The sequence below is a fragment of the Crassostrea angulata genome, chromosome 1 (genome assembly GCF_025612915.1).
Source record: "Crassostrea angulata isolate pt1a10 chromosome 1, ASM2561291v2, whole genome shotgun sequence".
Taxonomy (NCBI): domain Eukaryota; kingdom Metazoa; phylum Mollusca; class Bivalvia; order Ostreida; family Ostreidae; genus Magallana; species Magallana angulata.
Genome location: NC_069111.1, coordinates 26,905,403 through 26,927,572, shown reverse-complemented (window position 1 = coordinate 26,927,572; position 22,170 = coordinate 26,905,403). Strand labels below are relative to the sequence as shown.

Genomic DNA, 22,170 nt, shown 5'->3' with positions numbered 1-22,170 from the left:
TTTTTTCTATTACCCTCAGCGTTAGCAACGCACTTAGCAACGGGTAACATTAAAAAATGTTACATGCGCGAAAATTATGCGCGTACGGTTCGCTGTAGAATTCACGTTATTCCTATATAAAAGCAGTAAAATATTCTTAAAAATTAAGACATTCAGTATAACAAAATAAATAGTGCCTGTTTGGGAGGATAACAGTTGAAATTGACACCCCTAGAAAACCATTGTCAACCTCCGCTTCGCGTCGGTTGACAATGGTTTTCTCGGGGTGTCAATTTCAACTGTTACCCTCCCAAACAGGCACTATTTATATAGTGTTACCCGTTGCCAAGTGTGTTGCTAACACTGAGGGTAATAGAACGGATTATCAACTGCGTATAAACCAATCAGATTTCAGTATTTAACATGAAAGTATGATAAGATGATTTGTTAACACTCGTGAATCTAATTTACCGTATTTAGAGCGGGTTTGGGGGTGGGGATAGGGGTTAAGAAAATACCAGTGCATCATTTAATTGATTACAAGAAGAAGGTCCCCTGCCCTTCATTTTTCATTCCAAAACATTGATCTTTAGCAACCTTGGGTAAACATTTAAGATCGGAAAAAGAAATACGCACTGTATAAGTACATGCAGTGTTATTGCAAAAAAAGAGCTGTGCGAACAATAAATTCTCCATTGATATGTTTAAGAATCTATATCTTTCAACAGTAACCCTCTTTTCGTATTCTAATCAAATAAATCACTTCATTAAAAGAATATTAACATAAACGAACATTAAATCATTATAAACTTAAAAACAAGCATTAGGATGTTAGTATCTTCTAAAAAATTTGATTGTTTTTGATAAACAGAAGTAAAGTATCCTTTTTTCAGATCATATTTGCAATAAGCCAGCAGTTGAAATATATTATACATTGATCTCCATTTTTCATATATATATATATATATATATATATATATATATATATATATATATATATATATATATATATATATATATATTATATCAGATTCCTTCGGGCATAGCCCAATATACCAGATAAGAGGTAAAGTTGCTGCATACTCAAAAAAAAAGGAAAATGCAGTTGCTAAGCAATGAAGTTAATGTCATATTTTTGGATAATTCAAAACTCCCGAATTTTTTTTTCTGTGTAAATTGTCGATATTGTCTTATAAGAAAGAAAATAATTCTCATCTAGAAATTGTTTATCAAGTTAACTGAGAATGCAATAAGTTCTATTTTAAATATATCACATTAAGCTAAACAAGGATAAAACAATCATTTATTGTATATAAAACTATCAACAACATGTACTTTCACTAAACCATGAAATTCTTTTTAAAGTGCGTTAATGTTGACGATATCAACGCACTTTGAAAAAAAATTTCAAAGTGCGTTGACTTGGTCCCAAAATTAAAGCACTTTAAATTTTTTTTTAAGGTGCGTAATTTTTCAAAGTGCGTTGTAAAAGTGGTAGCATAAGAGAAGGCTTGCGTACATGGGCAATGCCTGCTGCCCAATTTATTTATGTATATGTAAATAATAAAATATGTTCAAATAAACAAAAACAAATGAAGCATAAATAAAATGTTTTTTCCTAATCCGAGCTCGAGCTTCCTCTAGCGCCTTAGAGCAAACCATGGGTATTTTATGACACCAACTGGTGTTGTTTATATTTAGCCACCTGTTATTTGTAATACTACGTAGTCGGTCCACAAGAAGCTGGATTTTCATTCTAGAAGACTAATTCACCTGCTCCTTAATGCTTATTGCTACATACCTCTATTTCAACATGAAAATCTAAATTTATTGTGTGGCAGCGCACTTTAAAAAAATTACGCACTTTGAAATGTTTGTCAAAGTGCGTTTAATTTTGGAAACAAATCAATTTCAACGCACTTTGAAAATATTTTTCAAAGTCCGTTAAAGTTTGGACCAAGTTAACCCACTTAGAACATTTTTTTTGAAGATACATCAACATTTTTTAGTATCGAAACACTTAACGCACTTTGAAAAAAAAATTGTATAAATCACAAATTCTGAAATTAAATTTCTAACTTGTTGATAGTTTGATGATTTGTTAACACTACTGAATCTAATTTACCGTCTTTAAAAACGGGGATAGGGGTGGGGGTGTGGGTTAACCAAAGACACAGGTCAATTACCAGTACTTCATTTCATTGATTACAGGATATTTTCCTTCCAAAACATATATGATATTTAGCAACTTAGAGTAAATGTATAACATTGGAAAAAGAAATAATTAAGTACAGTGATACTGAAAAAAAACCCCGAGCTGGTCAAACAATAATTTCTCCAATGATATGTTACAGGATCTATATAAGTGTTTCAACATAGACTCTCTTTTCAAATTCCTATCAAATAAATCACTTCATTAATAAATAAAATACATGTACATTGACAAACATTCAATTATTATAAACTTAAAAAAAATCATTAGGATGTGAGTTTTTTTCCTCTCGCACTGATCCTCTAAAAGATCATACTATTTTTGATAACCATAATTAATGCATCCTTTTTTCACATCATGTTTGTATATAAGCACATGCAATTAGATAATTTTCGTTTCTGGCACAGCACAATGTACTAGATTATTAGCGAGTTTGCCGCATACACAATAAAAGAAAAATTGAGTTGATAAGCGTTGCAGTTTATGTCATATTTGGATAATTCAAATCTCCCGAGTCTTGAATTGTCAAACTACGTAAAAAATTCCAATCGAGAAACTGTTTATCAAGTTAGCTGAGAATGCAGTGGGTTCTTTCTAAAATATATCTCATTAAGCTACACAAGGTTAAAACAATTATCTATTGTATCTAAATATTATATATTATTTAGACTAAACCCGGAACAATTTTTTCAGAGTGCGTTAATATCGGTGATATTGACTTGGTTCCAAAATTAAAATTAAAATTAGAAAAAATTCAAAGTACGTAATTTTTCAAAGTGCGTTGTAACATCCCCTCCCTGTTTACTTGGGTAACAGTTATATCAGTTTAACTAGTTGAGAAAGATGCGTCGGTTGCTTTCCAATCGAGGCATCCAGATCGCATTCTAACTAAATACTTAATTAAGATTCCTTATTATACGCAAGTACTTATTTCGGGATAAAACGGTTTCGAATCTATTCGCAAGAATAAAAAATCGTGAAAACCAAATTTTTATCATAATTCCAAATAGTTTACATGTGTCCAAAAAATAAAAGTAATATTTTGATATCCGCTAGTTGTGCTTCTCGCGATTTCACGCGTTTGATTTGGAATTTACAGTACGTGCTCTAAATTTGGAAGAAAAAAGACGACCAAGAAAAAAAGGCTCAATTTACAAATTACATTCGTTTGTAATTAAAATTGCTGAAATATCCGAAGGCCTAAGACTTGCATACAGAGGGTTGCCTCAGTCGACATTCACATCGCACAGACATGTACAAATACTATGACTGAGTGTTTCACCTTTTTTATATTTAAGGCGTCCATTGGAACCCCATCCAAAAGAATAGGAGGTAATAAATCCAAGTAACAACAGATACTGTAAATTCCTTATATTACGCGAGTACTTAATTCCGCGATCTGGCGGTTTCGGATCAAATCACGAGAATATTAAATCGCGAACACGGAATTTTCATCCTTATTTCTTATAGTTTTAAACTCTTAAAAATAATAGCGAGAGTTTAAAATCCGCGAAGGGTGCTTCTCGCGATTTTACGCGGATATTAATTCCTCGCGGTTAATTAGGAATCTACAGTATCGGAAAAACAATCGACTGCTACTCTATCGAGACGTGTGTGTACCTCATTAGCAGGTGGTGAACAACTGAAAATATTTTAATATACGACCAAACATGTTTGAGGATATGTATATTGCAAAGCATCTAATGCTGGTTGTTTGGTAGAATTAAACAGGTTGCCATTTTGGTCTAAAATCTGATTCTCAAGTATCAAATATTGGAATCACTTGATAACTTCTAATTCTTTGGCATTTGAATTATATCAAGGAACAATCAATTCCAATTCCTGGACAAAGAACATTTATGGCATCCTAGATATTTTGGAATTCTCAAACATTAGTAATTATAAAAGCACAATTCAACAACTTTACCAAACGTAAAGCAAAGAATCATTGACCATCGTATCCAAGAGCTATCATAAAAAAAAATTGGTTCAGAAAAACTTTCATTTTATCAAAAATTATATATGAGAAAAAGAAGCTCTATGTTCTGGAGAGATCTTCTATTAGTAGAATACGATTAAGTTCACATGTATTAACTTGCAATAGAAAGTGGTAGATAAAATGCCACATTCAGGAACGAAAGATATTGTAATGCTTGTAAAACTGGTGCAATTGAAGATGAAACTTATTTTCTTTTTCAATGTAAAGCCTATTCTCATCTAAGGAACTACTATTTTAGTAATTTTTATAATACAATTAAAATAAATATTGCCAATAACTTGGACAAAGAAAGATACATTTTATATTTATGTTTAAATAGTTATATACATACTATTTAAAAAATACTGTTAAATTCATTAATGACTGCCTTGAACACAGATGTCAATTATTCTAAAGAAAACTGATCTATATAGTTATATATAAACTGTACATGCAGTTATTGTAAACATACAATGATGTTCCTGTATATTGATTTGACCATGCTCCGACCGAAATTATCACCTCATAAGAGTGATTCCTTAATACCTATATTTATATTATTTCCAATTTTAAATGTTATAACAACATTATTTTAAAACCCTTATTTTTATGTAGCACGTGCTATGTATTACTATGCGGCGCAGCCAATACCGTTTCTCAGTTATGCTATAGGACACGCCCATTTTGTGTCACTCATGTTTTATGTTAAAAATTGATCCGTAAAGTTATCACAAAGACAGTTGAAAATGTAAATATAAATGTTATATACATAAGACATAGTGCATTTATCGCACTTCAGCAACAGTTGATTAAGATAAATTTACAATTTTAGAAATTGTATTAAAAAGCGCCAGAATGCCACTCTTTGGATACTGGTATTAACCACTAGAGCTTTGTACTGACAAGGAATTATTAGCAAATTGTAAAAAAAAAAATCCCTGAAAATAGTTTTTTGGTACAAGTACTGCTATGAAACAATTATGCCGACATAGTACCCTTTCTCAGATATGTTCATCTTACAGTCTTTCTTGACTAAACTGAAACCCTCACTCCAACTTATATTCTTATATGAAGATATTTTCTCTGAAGCGACTGAGGCAAAAGTTCTCTACAGTTTTAGTCAGAAATTTAAAATAAGAAAGGATCATGTGCCGAAATCATTTTTGTACGACGAATTATATCAAACCGACAAAAAAATTTGAAAGTTTTCAAACAAGAGCATATAAATATGATGCCTTTTCAATTGTTTCAATACTTCTAACACATTATAACTATCAGGGTGCATTATCGTTGTATTTTAAGACCCCATCACAGCGGGAATTTCGCCATGGTTTGTGGTCATTTGTACAATAGAGTAATGTATCTCGTAATGCATCTCGTATCACCGGTGTGATATCGGTTTGTCCAATGTGAGACACCAGTGTGAGATTTTTCTGTCTTACACTCTGTATTACTACGCCGCTTTAGAATGTAAACAAACGTTGTCTGCTGCAGGGAAATGCTAAAAAATGGATTGAGATTATCCATTAAGTGATTGTTTTGCTTATTTAATTACAAGTTACCAAAAGGCTGTCCTGTGCTCTCATTTTATATTGCCACTATTTATAGCACGCGGAGGGACAAACCGAGAGTAATCCTTTGAAATAACAGAAAGTTGTCAGACATCGTTTTTTAATGTAAGTGTGTTATTGAAGATTAATTAGTGCATAGAAATAATGATACATAAACAAATATTGCCAAAAGCGTGTCATGTGTTTGTGATATTACAATGAAAAGATGAAAATCGATCGAAATAAGTAAGACGACATTACTATTTAACTCGACATTTTTCAGTACTTCTATTTCAACCAATAGCTTAGAATCTGTTTGGTTACCTAAGAAAGTCATTGATATCCAAGCCAGGAGTTTCACAAGATGACATCTGTTAAAATGACATTCTTAATGAAATGAGTTCTTTATGAAAATAATAACTGACAATTTAGGAATATGTTTTTGTTCTGCTTTGACTGAAGTATGTTGACATACTCAGTTATGCACTTTTTGATAATGTAAGCTTGTACATCTTAATTGGAGTGTATTTTATATGGGCTGCCTAAACATTATAGTCTGCCCCAAGTTATTTCTTCCATTACGTTTTACCTGTGAAAGAAGTACAGTTGAAATTGACAAAATGGAAAATATCCAAGATATCTTCTTTGACAAATTATCCGTTTTCACTCATAAAATTAAAAGGAACGAAAACAAATTCAAATTGCTTACGGAGATTTATAATTGAAAATGTTTACATCTTTTCTCCATTCGGAAGTACTCGGGATACCTCGCGCAATTTTTTAACGTTATCATCCGCGCTTATTAATGGCTGATGCAATGCAAAATCCCCGTAGACTTTCTATTTTTGGAAGTGTATTGAAACCTGAAGCGGTAGAGGGGGCGTTTCAAAACAGATCATCTGGACATTTTTCATATTAGTGGATGAACGTAATTTAAGCACAAAGGTATTTATTATTATTGAAATATCAAGCGAAAGGTGGTGGAAGCAAAAACTCGGGACAGAGTATAAAATAGTGTAGCTAACTGGTATCTACATATTCAGTTTTATGCATGTTTGATTTTATTTTTGCTTGTTCATGTTTGTTATACGAGTCACAAGCACCTGCTGTTACCAGCTTTTCTCGTAATTTAAAATTGTACCCCTTCCTATACTCTGTCCCAAGATATTTTGGATTCACATTTGGCTTAATTGTTTGATATTTATAAATACCTCAGGATTCAAACGATGTTCATTCAAAAGTATGAAAAATTTCCAAGATTTCTTAGTCAAAACGCCCCTGTTAGCTTATCAGGTTTCAGTATAATGTTAAAAAAAAAGTGATGTCTACGGAGATTTTGTATTGTATGGGCAGCGGAAAGGGCAAAAAATACATTTTTACAAAATCAACGACAAACTAAATTAAGCAATCTAAAATAACATTATCAATGACCATAAATGCAAAACCAACAGTCTTCTTTGCAAAATAAATGTACATAAAAATCAACCAAAGGTATTTAAATACAAATCAAACACAAAAAGTAAAACCAACAGACATAAATGTAAAACGAACATACATCAACATGAAACAAGCGGACGCACAAATAAACGCCAGGTGGCGTTTTTTGGGAAGCAATATACGTCATCGATTATTGGAATCCGGGATGGTTCGCACCTATTCTGTTTCGCCCTGAGATGTTTCCCACGTCAATGTTTCGCACCTGCCTCGGAGCAAAACATCTGACTGTATTATAATGTAATGTAATGGGGTGTTGATGTAATTAGAAATGTACATGTATATATAGTTAGCATAGATCTATTCTTTGGACCATTTAATTACATAAATTACCGGTATCTGCTTGAACTTTACATTACCCAACTGCATCCACTATTTAACTACGATTTTTACCAGTCTTATTCTTATAGCAAAAGTGGGGTTAAATATTATTTCCATTCCCATTTATTTATCATGATTTATTTAAAATTATAAATAATATTTTAATGACCTGTTTATACTCATACATTTGTTCCAAATTTCATATTCGGATGAAAACATATGTATAATCAAATATTGTACAGTCTTATATAAAAAAAGTCATTTATTTGTTACCCATAAACATGATGATATACAAATATCTGGAAAAAAAAAATTTTTAAAATGCTACAAGACATATGTACATTGTGAATTAAAATTAAGTGCATGTATCAGAATACTTCAAGCTTATCGACACATAGGCTTCGGAACCGGGGGGGGGGGGGGGGGGCTTTTTGCAAAGTTAGACCTAACCATTAGGCACATAGCAGAATAGACGGTTCAGCCCCCCCCCCCCCCCTTTTTCTCGCAGGAAATATAATTGTTCCTAAATGTACCTTGAAAGATTGAGAAGTTGGAGTCTTAGGCATACTAGCCCCCACCCCCACCCCCACCACGGATTAAGATTTTCATGATTTGGGGGAAAATAAATTTTAATGTAGGTTAGATTTTTTCTTTTGGAAGTATAGGTTTACTCCCCCCACCCTCATCCCCCTCTCCCACGGATTAGGATTTTTATGATTTTGGGAATTAGGTTTTTCTCTCTCAATATTTCTGAGGATCAGTCTAGCCCCCCTCCCCCCCCCCCCCCCCCATTTTGTCAGTCATTTGTTGCATTTCGTATCACTTTAATTTTACTGGGTGGAAGTAATGCAAAATTTACAACTTGACAACTTTGTAAATTTTGTATTTACTGCCATCCGGTAAATAAACAATTTATAGAATAAAAAAAAGTCGGATAAAAATAAAATATTTAACGAGTTTGAATGGGGGATGGGTAATGTAAAGTTCAAGCTGATAATTTATGTAATTAAATGATCCCCAAAACAGAGCTATGCTAACAATATAATATTTTACATTTGTAATTAACATTCCCAAATTTTTCATTATAAAAATACAGGTAATTCTCAAGTGAAAGACAGGCTATAAATGTTATTACAACACAGTTCACACCTCTTGTTCTGAACCATATAAAACGACATGGCTTAATAAAATTAGTAAATAAAAATCCTAATCAAGCAAGAACGCTCTCTTGGCCGTGCATGAATAAAGACAAGCACTGTTTCAATAGTTTTTTTTAAAAACATATTTCAATTCTTGTATAGGTAGTAATTAATTTCAGAGGAATGATAATACGAGAAAAATATCTACAGTGAGATGTTTCGCTCCGAGGCAGGTGCGAAACATCTCAGGGCGAAACAAAATAGGTGCGAACCATCCCGGATTCCAAAAATCGATGACGTATATATTGCTTCCCAAAAAACGCCACCTGGCGTTTATTTGTGCGTCCGCTTGTTTCATGTTGATGTCTGTTCGTTTTACATTTATGTCTGTTGGTTTTACTTTTTGTGTTTGATTTGTATTTAAATACCTTTGGTTGATTTTTATGTACATTTATTTTGCAAAGAAGACTGTTGGTTTTGCATTTATGGTCATTGATAATATTATTTTAGATTGCTTAATTTAGTTTATCGTTGAGTTTGTAAAAATGTATTTTTTGCCCTTTCCGCTGCCCATAGTATTGCAGCAAGCCCGGATGATAACGTTGAAATATTGCGCGATGTATTCCGAGTGTATTCCGAATGAAGAAAAGATGTAAACATTCCCCATTATAAATCTCCGTAAGGAATCTGTTTTCGTTCCTTTGAATTTTTCCGAGTAAAAGATGATAATGTGTCAATGAAATTATCTTGGAATTTATCCCTTTCAACTATTTCAATTGCACTTCTTTTAAAGGTAAGTGTATTTTTATTAAAAATCGTCAAAATGTGCGGCATAAATATCTTGGGACAGACTATTATCCGATAGGCGGTGTGTGTGTGTGTGTGTGTGTGTGTGTGTGTGTGTGTGTGTGTGTGTGTGTGTGTGTGTGTATTAACACGAGATAACTTAACATGTTAAATGTTGTCAGATGTCTTTGCTAAATATTAATATTGTACTGATTATGCCTTTGCGTATTTCATTTATACTGTCTTGGCAATATCATGTCTACATAGTCCTTTTCGTGTCGCAGCATGTCATCACAGTCCTTCCTGGATACACGAAACGACTCACTCCACGTAGAGTTCTGTACAAAGATAAACGGACCGGAATCGGTTAAACAAAAGTTCTCCACGGTTCTTCTCAGTGACTTGAAATAAGAAATTTCTCTAAATATATCCTGTCCAAAGATATTTATTTGCCGCCACAGTCTTTCAAAGAAAAATTCATACAGAGCATAGTCAAGCTTCGCATATTGACGATACAATTGTCTTTTCTCTAATTCAGTATTATCAACTGTATGTACCACGTTGTTTTTGTTTAGTATCAAAAATATGACATCCTTGACCTTCCAGTTTAATATTCTTCGTAAAAGAACAATTGATTCTTCCATGTATTCGTTCACGAGGACCACATCAAATTCTTCATCTAGTTTCTTTAAATACTCCTGAATTTCATGTGAGTTAAAGTCTCTAAACAGAGATTCAGGAAAATCAAACTCAAAAGCCATCCTGTTATTTGTAAATGACCCTCTCACGTCTTGGTTCTTGGACAAATGGGGATTTTTTAGGAAGGTTCTAACATTTTGACCGTCTCCAAAAACGGGTTTGAAATAGCGAAGTGTAGAATCAAACTGTAAATAAGGTTCACGAACAATTGCAACATACTTCGTATCATTTGGCAAAATTTTATCAAGAGCAGTTCTGTTGTATAAAACATGAAAGCACAACATTTCGAAATGTTTGTCTTTGGGAGAAGGGATGATATTATATCCGGGAATTGCAGTGTCTGTACAACTGATTACGTTACGGTATCCGCTACTGTTGTTTGGTACAACGAACGTCAAGTTCCGGTCTATTCCGTACCGCAGAAACACATTTTGCACAGTTGAACTTCCGGCTTTATGAACTTTGAGATAAAAGATGTGATGAACTTGTTTTTGATTGCTCGGTAAGCCAGCAACACGTAAAGCCTTGTGTCTTTGGTTGGTATTTGAATCGTATTTCCAAGATGATTTAATGTTGTTAACCCATACTAGCAAAGCAGCAATCACCAGGCTTGCGGTAAAAATGTATCTGCAAAATAAACCCATAGATCTTGTAAAAAATAATTGCTTCCAACCATTGAAATTAATTCTTAACAATCTTCTACAATAATATCTAAATTTTATTTTACAAACATTATTATAATTCCTTTTCGTAGTTTCAAACATTAAACCGACGCGAGTTAAAATCATTCCTCAGCACCGTAAATCAAATTATCATTGACAGAAAAAAAATGTACACACATATATATATATATATATATATATATATATATATATATATATATATATATATATATATATATATATATAAATATATATATATACACACACACACACAGCACTTTATATCAATAAGTATAGTGTCCTTCCTAATGCATATAATTTATCTTAACAAATAAAATATACAACATGACTTCTTCCGGGTTATTTCTTTTGTTAAAATAAATTTTATTAAAAACGAGATTAGCTACAAAAGTTCGAATTCATTTTGTTTAAAGGTTTACCTTTTCATACTGTCTCACAGTCTGTTAACTCTGCTTGATATTCCTGCCCATCTCCCGTAAAACTGCCGTGAACAGCTTTATATATATTGTCTGCTTTCGAGAAGCCAAGCTAAAATCGGCCGCTTTTATAGGTAATAAAATGAAATATTGATTTGGTACCGACTTAAATCAATTATAAATTTATCTAATTAAGAGAGAAGACTATGTATTCTTAAACCAAACAATATTAACTTATGAATCAGTGTCACATTTAACTGCTAAAGAAAACCTTCTATATATCCAATTAAATATAATTTTGAAATTTAAAATATTCATATTCAAATAAACAGCATTAAATTTTTCAAAGGTTAGAATATATGCACCGTCTAAGAAAAAATATTTAAATTTTTCTTTGTTCAACACACGAACGGGAGATTATTGAAACAGGACTTACGCGGTGAATGCCACAATCACGAAGAGAATGGTTCCATAGATGGCCTTTTTACAGGACACACTGGGGTCCTCTTCGGCAGGCTGAGCGCAGCATGCCTTGCAGGCTACTCGACAGCAACCGAAGCAGCAGCCGACGATTGGGAAGATGATGATGAAAAGGAGACCGACAACCACGGAGATAGAGAAGCCCAGGAAGTTACTCCGGACCTACAGGAAACAGAAGACCGTACAAAAACGTCCACGCATCATTAATTAACGACTGAGCATAACTGCATACAAAAAATGTCTACACATCGTTAACGAAAAACAGAGGTTCGATAAAGACAAAAATTGTCCCATATACTGTTAACAATTGATGGAGCATAGTGCTATACAAATATATTTTTAAATACATAAACAAAGTTTTATCTTAAATGGAAAACATGTACAGTTTTTGTTGTTTATGTGAATTATTTTTTAATGAATTATGAAAAAATGATATATTTGTATTCATAACATCACTTTGAAATGTTGTAGCGATCCGATGCTTTAGATACCAAGCGCTGTAGCCGTGAGGTATCCCGCCAAGATTGCATTCTTTCCACGTAAAGTATACAAAAGATGATACGATAGAGAAAACAACTCACCATTTGAAGAATTTCTTGTACGTTGCTTCCGATTTTGCCCTTCATATTAAAAATTTGAGGAATGCTTATAATCAATGCGACACATTCTGATATGCTAAAATTGGATCGTCAGTTTCTATATTGATTATCAATTATCTTAAGAAACAGGGGAGAATATACCTCGTCCCAGAAGCAAAAATTATTTATTGATTATTATGACACTTTGTAAGATTTTACATTTGATAACTTTTTTATTAATTACTTTTAACCTATTTTGGTCATAATTATTGCAAGGTGTTATTCAATATTACTGGAATTGTGAATACATGTTTTTCTTGCGTGAATAGTATTTTGACTCAGGCACGTATTTTCTTTTAATATGTAATATTGTTGATCTGGCTAAGACTGATAGAAAACCATAAAACATGGTTGTTTGTGTATATACTGCCATTTATTTTTGATAATGGGAAAAATCAGACAATAAGGGGATGTCTTCAAACAGTCAAAATACTAATTACAAGACATTGAATCTAAGTTATAACAAGAGGCCACATCGCTCACCTGAGCAACAATGGGCGTTCAAAAGATATTGTGCCATATGGTCCCTCGGTAGAATAACAAAAAATAAATATTGTAAAGTATTCGAATTTTACACTTATTTTTGCATACACGTAATCTTTGACATTTTACCTTCATGAAATACTATTTTTTACCAGAATAAGAAAATCCTACGCAAGGTATAAAACTAAACATTTGGTAGGGGTACACTGTTAAGTTGTTAACTTCAAATTCCCTATATTTTCGTTCTGCCCCCCCCCCCCTTTGTAAAGCGATCAAAATTTATGAGAGCATATACATGTAGGTACATTTTTTTCATCAACTACAAGTTTACTTGTTGTTGTATTTTAAAAAAAATATAATAGTAATTGGTTTTTTTTAATTTTAAAAATCCTACATGTATAGATGTGAAGAAGAAAATTGTACCTCAATGTGCTCAATTCCTCAAATTAAAAACATTCAAAAAGGACTAAGTGCGGTTTCATGCAATTTTTGCCCCCAAAAATCAAAGTTTAAGAAAGAGCTTTAAAATAAGGTGAAAGATAGTTAAAATCATAGGTGTAAAAGGTTATCACCACAGTGACGTCATAATGTAGAAATGACGTCATGAATATTGCATTATTTTGATAAATTGATGTTTTGTAGCAAAATATAGGTGTTTTCGACTGGGAAACATCGAGCGCAGGCTTGCTCAAGTACCATTTTTTAGTATAATATGTATAACTATCTGAAGAAAAACATATGTTAAAATCGCACTTGAGCAGACCTGCGCTCTGTACTTCCGAATGCAAAATATAGAGCACAAATGAGAATATTTTCATTAGTTTGCAAATTTGCGGGAATTAGGTCATTTAAGTGACGTCATAGATAAACAGCGAGTGAGCAATGATGGCTAAAATCAAGATTAAAGTTATAGGCATCCTCTTTACAATGATTTGTGAAGATTTCATTTTCATACGATACTATTTAAAAATTGGTTGAAATCGGGGGCAGATATTTGACCATACCGCACATAGTCCTTTAATTTGTCTTCTCCATTATAATCAAATGACTGTTATTTACCTCACGTACAAACCAGGATAATTTTCCGCTGTGATATTTTCTTAGGAATAGCGATAATTACTTTATCCCCGCAACAGAAATGTGTCAGAACTATGGAAACTGTTTTAAAGATGTCGTTTTTATTTACTCGTGTCTGAAAATATATCAAAATTGGTATAGATTTCACATTATTTATTGTATAAAGAGGGGGCCCCAGAGAGTAGGTATATACAGAATATCATTCTTTTATTTTGTTTGTACAAGTATTTAACATACTCCTATTCATATATAATTTCTAATGTTCAACCAAAATTTCAGCGTCAATCGTAGAATTATAAGCAAGATACAGAGCTCACAGTTCGCCTAGGTTTGAGTCATACTTTGTTCACATGAGTTTATTACATTCAGCTTAAGATTTTTAACTTGTTATTTCCTATTCAGCATTTAAAATGGAAAAAAAAAGAATGGCCTAAGATTTTCAATTCTTTTATTCACTCAAGACCAGTTCACTGGTATTTGAGGTTCAATCAGTTTATACAAATGTACACAAACACAGTCAAGGATCACATGTTCAGTAGGAGTAATAGTGACGAAAAAAGGTTAAGTTTACAATACACAATAAGTTGTTAAAGTTGGTTTCTGGAAGAACAGACTTTGAAAATTTTCTTAATAAATATTGACAATTTTTTTTTACTTTATTAATCTTTAGTTTTTAAGATCTGTGTACAAACATAGAATTGTGAACAAATCTCTGTATCTTGCTTATCATTTGAAGCTTAACACTCAAATATGGTTAGTGAATAGAAACTGTAAACAATTAAACACAAGAAACATGCACTATAACAAATAAAGAACACAATTTATTTTTTCGAATTGAATCATATATATATACATGTATATACTTACATATTTCCGTCAGCGATATCAAACTCTATTTAAACTGAATAAACTCGAGAAAATGCCGAGCATCTCAACAAAACCTATTGCATTAATCTACCATTACGCAAAAGATAATGCCGAATTACCGATAGAATGAATTGTATTTCAGTACTTTATTGATACATCAGATTTTGCTTAATTTGCGCAGGTACACAGTTAACCGAAGTCTCTGTTTGATTTGATACGTAAAAATCACGAAATACAGACGATAGTTCCAAGGTTACAAAGCATAAATAATGAAAACGAAACGAAAATCAGAACAAGCTAACACCAACGTCATGTGTGAAAACTGTCAACGCATTGAAATATTTTGCCTCAATTTACTTTACAAAATCGGCACCACTATATTTTGCATGTTTCAAAAATTTCCCTTCATACGCGAACTGTTGCACAACAAGCAAATTCATCATAGTCAGATCGACCCTTTTTCGTATAATGTCATGGCTGCTTTAAACAAAGAACCTCGTTTTAGAAGCATGGAATACGAGTCTTGGTAAAATGGGTATGCAAACCCGGGCCGTGGCAAAATAAAAGCCGGGGCAGATCGGCAATCGTCAGTTCCAAATACGCATTATTTTGCAGCAATATTTACAGCGAATACAAATATACTGGTCCATCAAATATCCTGAAATTTTATTGAGATTGGCAGATTAATAACTGCCAATCTTTTGTTTTGCGCAGGCCAAGTCTTGCCTACCCATTTTACCTGATGCCGAACCCGAAGCTCTTTCCTTTATTATTATTTTCGTAATAACTCAGATTTCAAAAAGGATTAGCCCTTAATTTTTGCAATTTATATTTTCCTTCCTATAAGGATAATTTATGCTAAACTACGTTGAATTGGACTCAGTAGTTCTTGAGAAGAAGATTTTTAAAAATGCACCCCCCTTTTTCTACAGTTTCAAGGTTTTCTCCGCTCTGAATACAGATCGGACTTTTATTTCTGCAATTTATATTCGCCCTCACATAAGGATGCTTTGTGCCAAATTTGGTTGAAATTGGATAAGCGGTTTTAGAGAAGAAGTTCAAAATGTTAAAAGTTTACAGACGGACAGACAGAAAACTTTCAGCTCAGGTGAGCTAAAAAGGTGAGCAAATGACCACCCCCAGATTAAACAAAGATGCATACATTATCTACATATACCAAATATACATACAACAAAATATTGTTGAACAAAAACAGCCTTTCACACATCAACAGCAACATACATGTATAATACAATGCAAAATGAATTTCTGACTACAAAGGTGATGAAGGGGAAGGAGAGTGGGTTGATTGAAGGGGAAGGAGAGTGGGTTGATTGTGGTACATCACGTGACTAAACGCTGCACTCTGATTGGCTGATATAGACCACTGAACACGATCAGCTAAATATAATGTACTAAAAAATACCCAAGAATTAATATTACCATTACATTTTGGATATACTATTATTTTTTGGTACTGGCATAAATATATCACAATTTACATAAATGCTATAATTAACAATAATGCTGTGTAAGGAATGAAGCACTGTTGGTCAACTATATTCCTTTGTGTTAAATATTCTCTGTCATTTATCTCCTAAATTTAATAACCATTGTATTAATTTTAATTCCTTTTTAATGAATGTTCGAAGAGGTAACGTGCCAACGTAGCATCATCCTTTCAGTTATTCATAAAAAATAGATAATTAACCGAGTTTTTCTGACATTGTCCGAATTGATTATATAAAATAAGGCAAGGTTATATAGCTTTCTTACATATCTCCTTGAATGATGGATGCGATCATCATTGTGCAAGATCCTTTTATACTACAGCATGAAAATGTATAAACGTAATGATTTACATAGTAATAAATATTGATTGTCAATTTAAAAAATTACCCTTTTAGGCATACATGTGTTGCATATACATTGAACTAATCTTCTGATCTGGAAAATATTCATTATTCCATTAAAGAAGACCATTTCTATGCTTCTATTGGACTGGGTAGTGAAACATCTTTAATTTTTAATGGGTCAATATTGATACAATCTTCTTTTCAAAATACATCTGTGCATTTAACGTAGCTCGCGGGTTTGCTGACGTCACAATAGGAACCGACGTAAAGAGTTGACCGTCATAGTAAACTCACGATTTTTGGTCAAAAATTATTTTTCCGATTTTAATGTTTACTGTGCTTCAGTAAGACATTCTTAATAGGAAACCAAAATTTGAGTGTCATTTGTTGAGTTATAAGCGAGTTGCAAAGCTTTTGTTTACATTTTAAATGTTGAAGTGATAATTCCAATTCTAGACCTAAAATGAGTGTCGTTAAATGTTAGGAACTCTATCTAGTATGCTTAAAATGAATAAGATAGAAAAATCAGCTTGAAAACGATTTTTTATTGGTATATTGAACCTATGTAAACAAAATGGGGCACGAGCCTTGTTCACCTGACACAGATTTGAGAGCTCTGTATCTTGCTTCATTTCATTTGATCATTAGAAATGCACTGTATATAATAAAAACAGAAAAGCAGAATTTGACCAAAATCGTGACCATGCCCCTTTAAAAGATATGTTGATTAAAGTCTTTTAAAACGTTGTAGTTTTAAAAAGGTAAAATGTCCCAGCTTTCAGAGACACGTTTGTTATATACATTAGAAATCTATTTTCATCAAGTATATATATATAATGCCAAAAGGGCTAGATAAGCAATCATTTCAGCAGAAATATTATCACAGAGCACCAAAATATCAGGATATGCGGTAGCATAAAAGAAGGCTTACGTACATGGACAATACCTGCTCTCCAATCCATTTATGTATATGTAAATAATAAAATAATATAAAATCAATTCAACAAAACCAAATGAAGCATTAAATAAAATGTCTTTTCCTAATATAAGCTTCTTCTAGCGCCTAAGAGCAAACCATAGGTATTTTATGACACCAACAGGTAATGTTATATAAATAGTGCCTGTTTGGTAGGGTAACAGTTGAAATTGACACCCCGAGAAAACCATTGTCAACCGACGCAAAGCGGAGGTTGACAGTGGTTTTCGAGGGGTGTCAATTTTAACTGTTACCCTACCAAACAGGCACTATTTATTTTGTTATACTGAATGTCTTAATTTTAAAGAAAACATCACTGCTTTTAGATAGGAATAACGTGAATTCTAAGGCGAAACGTACGCGCATGATTTTCGCGCATGTAACAATTCGTAATGTTACCCGTTGCTAAGTGCGTTGCTAACGCTGAGGGTAATAGAACAGATTATGAACTGCGTCTAAACCAATCAGATTTCAGTATTTAACATGAAAGTATAACAATGATATTTAGCCACCTTTAATAATGTAATTTTACGTAATCGCTCCCCAAGAAGCAGGAATTTCACTCTAGAAGACTAATTCACATGCTTCTCATTGCTTATTGCTACATACCTCTATTTCAACACGAAAATTTAAATTAATTGAGTCGCTATATTATTTATAACCTCTTTACTTGGGTAACAGTTATATCAGTTTAACTAGTTAAGAAAGGCGCGTCGGTTGTTTTCCAATCGAGGCATCCAGATCGCACTCTTATTTAATACTGTAGATTCCTTATTATACGGGAGTACTTAATTTCGCGATTAAACGGTTTCACATCTAATCGCAAAAATAAAAAACGTGAAGGCCAAATTTTTATTATAATTCAAAATAGTTTACATCTGTCCAAAAAATAAAGCGAGATTTTAAAATCCGCGAGTTGTGCTTCTTGCGATTTTTCGCGGATATTAATTCCTCGCGTTTAATTTGGAATTGCTCTAAATTTGGAAGAAAAAGACGACATTAAAAAAAACCCTTAATTTACAAAAAATATTCGTTCGTAATTAAAATTGTCAAAATATCCGTATTTACATACCTGCATACAGAGGGTCACCCGAGCAGTCAAAATTTACATCGCATACACATGTACAAAACTCCGATCGAGTGTTTCGTCTTTCTTTATATTTAAGACCCCCATTGGAACCCCATCCAAAAAAAATAAGGAGGTAATAAATAAAAATAACAAAACGTACTCTGAAGGGGTTGTAACTGTATATTTTGGACATCAAACAGAACGGAAGAGAGTAGAATATCTTTAAGTATTTCGTCAAAAGAATAAACAACGTCAGGGTTATTTTCAGGATTTTTTTTTAAAGTAACCTCCCCCCCCCCCCTCCTTTTTTTTTTTTTTTTTGCTTGTCAAGATTTTTTTTGGATGAGTCTGCCCTCACCACACATTCAAAATCGAAGCTACGTGCCTGTTTGAGAATGACCTTGAAATAAACATATCAATAAACTTGGCTAACAAACAGAGTCGCGGCACATTATAAGATACTATTAGCTTACAGATTTGGACATTAACCGTAAGGACATTTACATGTGTAAGGAACCGGGGGACCAACAAGACCAACGACTCGTTATCGGTCTTATCTCGACCACGATGACGATTACTCAGTGCTATCTTATTCTATATAACAAGTTCCAAAAGCGACATTCTTAAGCCCTAACCACTTGAAGCAGAACTTCGGAAACAGTTATTTCCAGAACCAGGTATAATTCTTATTTCATTGAATTCTGAAGATTCATTTTCATAGGCGTCGGAACCGGGGGGGGGGGGGGGTGGGGGGGGGGCACTTTTTATTTTTTTTTGCAAAGTTAGGCATAACTATAAGGAACGTAGCATCAGGAAGGGGCCACTACTACCACTTTTTCTCGCAGCCAACATTTTTTTTCTTCAAATTTACAAATAAAAAACTGAAGTAATACGAAACTGCCCTCGCCCCAATACTCTAGCAGCGTCTGAGAAATTGAAATGAAAATAAAGAAATTAAGAGTGGTATTGAAAATTGCAGTTATAGGTAGTCTACGCTACCACCCCCCCCCCTCCCCCCAACTACCACCACGGATTAGGTATTTCATGATTTTGGGAAGTTGCCTTTTATTTTGCTTGGATGAGTCTGACTATAACCGCAACCTTATTTTAATTGGCTTGCCAAGATTTCAGATAATTAAGTCTAGCCCTCCCACTTTCAATTTGCTTCTGACGCCACTGATTTTCGGTACTAAGGGGCGTTGATCTCCATGTGACCAAAATTAGCTCTATTACGCAAAACTAGAGGTGTGCTATTTCACGACGAAATGAATTAGTCTCTTTTACTGTAATATTAGCTCACAAAGTAATAAAAACGGTCATGTAATCATCCATGAAAGCAACAAAAACTAGTGGGGACAATTTAGCTTATACATCGTTTACTTATCTTCATTACAATGTACATTACTGTATTCTAATTCAGTTCAGAAAATGATTGCAAAAGTCTTTCTTGGTGTCCTGATGACGTCACTGGCCGTGGAGATGATCCTGAGTTGTAGATCGTCCTATCAACACAAGCAGTGCTACTGTGATTGTGATGACAATCTATTCATCCCCTGTACAACCAACTGTTCTCAAACCTACACAGATCATACCCACCTCAACCACTGTAAGATCAGGTGCCACGACCACCTAGCCCATTGCCTCCATGTCTGCAATAACCCGGATGTCCTCGGATAAGCTTTGTATTTTACTATGCATATGTATTTGATATTAAAATTTTGTGGTTAATGGAAAAAATGTATTTGTCTGTTTCTTTTGTTTTTTAAAGAAGTCTGTATGGCTCAGAGCGTGAAATCATCAAGTTCCAAATTGAAAAGTGCATTGTTGTTCACTCGATCATTTTCAAGCATCCATCTATTTATTTCACCTACAGCAATCAAGATACTCGTGACCTTATGTGTTGATTGAAATATATACAGGAAAATATGCATCTTTGGATAAAAAATGATTTCTAAAACATACGTAATCACAGATTACAAAGTTCACCGAGACGAGACATCACCTTTATGAGGTATCACCTTTATGAGTCCACCTTTAACATATTATATGAAAATCATACTTTATGATTTTTGATATCCATGGATACTGTTTTGACACAATATCATAATTATGTTTAAAAACTGTATGTTAATCATATGTTCATTTTATACGGTATTAAGTGATACGATATTTATCAATACAATAATATGAAACACAATATCGCATCCTATCATACTAACAATGTATATATCATATTATACAATAAAATACCGTTATAAATAATGATGCAATATGATAGTGTAACATATCATATGACATTTATTATGTTATACATTATTGTATTTAATCACACAATACAGTATTATACAATATCATTTCATACAATATTGTATCATACTATACAGTACCATACATAAAAATATCATGATAAAATATCATATCATCAAAAATTGATACAACATCATATCATATAACTTGTTACAATATAACATATAATTTTATCATATAAAACAAAATTGTATAATATCATACAATTCAATATCTTAGGAACCATGTTCTATCATCTATCATTATCATGCAGGTTTGATTGAGGTAGATTTTTTTTCCTTGATAATGGAGATCAGGCTCTGCTGTGTGATTCATTTACATGTATATTATAGTATAATCAACTATGCATGCAAGCTATTATCTATAAAACATGTGACCTATTCCAAAAAACTAAACCTCACCCAGCATTCAAAACCTATGGCTCAGATTCAGCATTCAAGCATGTCTGGTGCATCAGTATCACAAGACGCACCATCCTTGCAAGTTTGTTGAAGTAAGGACCAGTAATAACTAAGATATAATCATCAGAGGGCACCTGCTCCAAAGACTTTAACCAGCTCTAAAAACTTTAACCTCCTCCAGCATCTGAACGATTCAGCATCCAAGTCTCTCTAGTCCATAAGTAGGTCCAGCAGATACATCATCCATGCAAGTTTGGTGAAGATAGGACAAGTAATAACATAGAAACAGGACCTGCAACAAAAAATTTACCCAGGTCTGGAAGCTGACAGTATAGCATAAGCTCCCCCGACTTCGTCTCGTAGAGCTAAAAATGATCCAGTAAATATGAACAAAACCTCAGTCGGATTCGATGTTGTGATCTGTGATTTACAAACCCCGATACATTAACCACTGAGCTATGATGATATTTCACCAAAGCAATTGATAAAAATTTAACAAAACATTTAAATCACCAATTTGTAAAGTACTGTCTTAAAATGTATGTCTTGGTGTAGTGAGGTCCTTAAAAAAACCTTTGAAAAATGAGAGCTGGGATATACTCAATAAGTCTCATGTTTGATGCCTTAATAGACTCTTGTTTAGATAAGAACTTCATGTTTTATCAATTCCACAACCATGTGGACACTGACAGTTTGATCTTGACAAGTAAAAGTAGTCATAACCAAATCTAATTGTATATTTTGTGTATACTTGTCTGT

At 33.0% G+C, this 22,170-nt stretch overlaps 1 protein-coding gene and 1 long non-coding RNA gene across 2 annotated transcripts; one reads left to right on the top strand and one right to left on the bottom strand.

Annotated features, from left to right (window-relative positions):
• Positions 1–9,267: 9,267 nt before the first annotated feature.
• On the bottom strand, positions 9,268–11,382 carry LOC128164670 (galactose-3-O-sulfotransferase 2-like). Its single transcript, XM_052828649.1, has 2 exons — positions 11,261–11,382; positions 9,268–10,785 (listed from the first exon to the last, which is right to left on the bottom strand). The coding sequence occupies exons 1-2, from the start codon at positions 11,266–11,268 to the stop codon at positions 9,690–9,692; spliced, it is 1,104 nt and encodes a 367-aa protein (XP_052684609.1). The 5' UTR covers positions 11,269–11,382; the 3' UTR covers positions 9,268–9,689.
• Positions 11,383–19,079: 7,697 nt separating this feature from the next.
• LOC128159395 (uncharacterized) lies at positions 19,080–20,440 on the top strand. The gene is made up of 2 exons (XR_008240140.1): positions 19,080–19,380; positions 20,124–20,440. It is a non-coding gene; the product is annotated as an uncharacterized LOC128159395 (long non-coding RNA).
• The last annotated feature ends 1,730 nt before the right edge of the window (positions 20,441–22,170 follow it).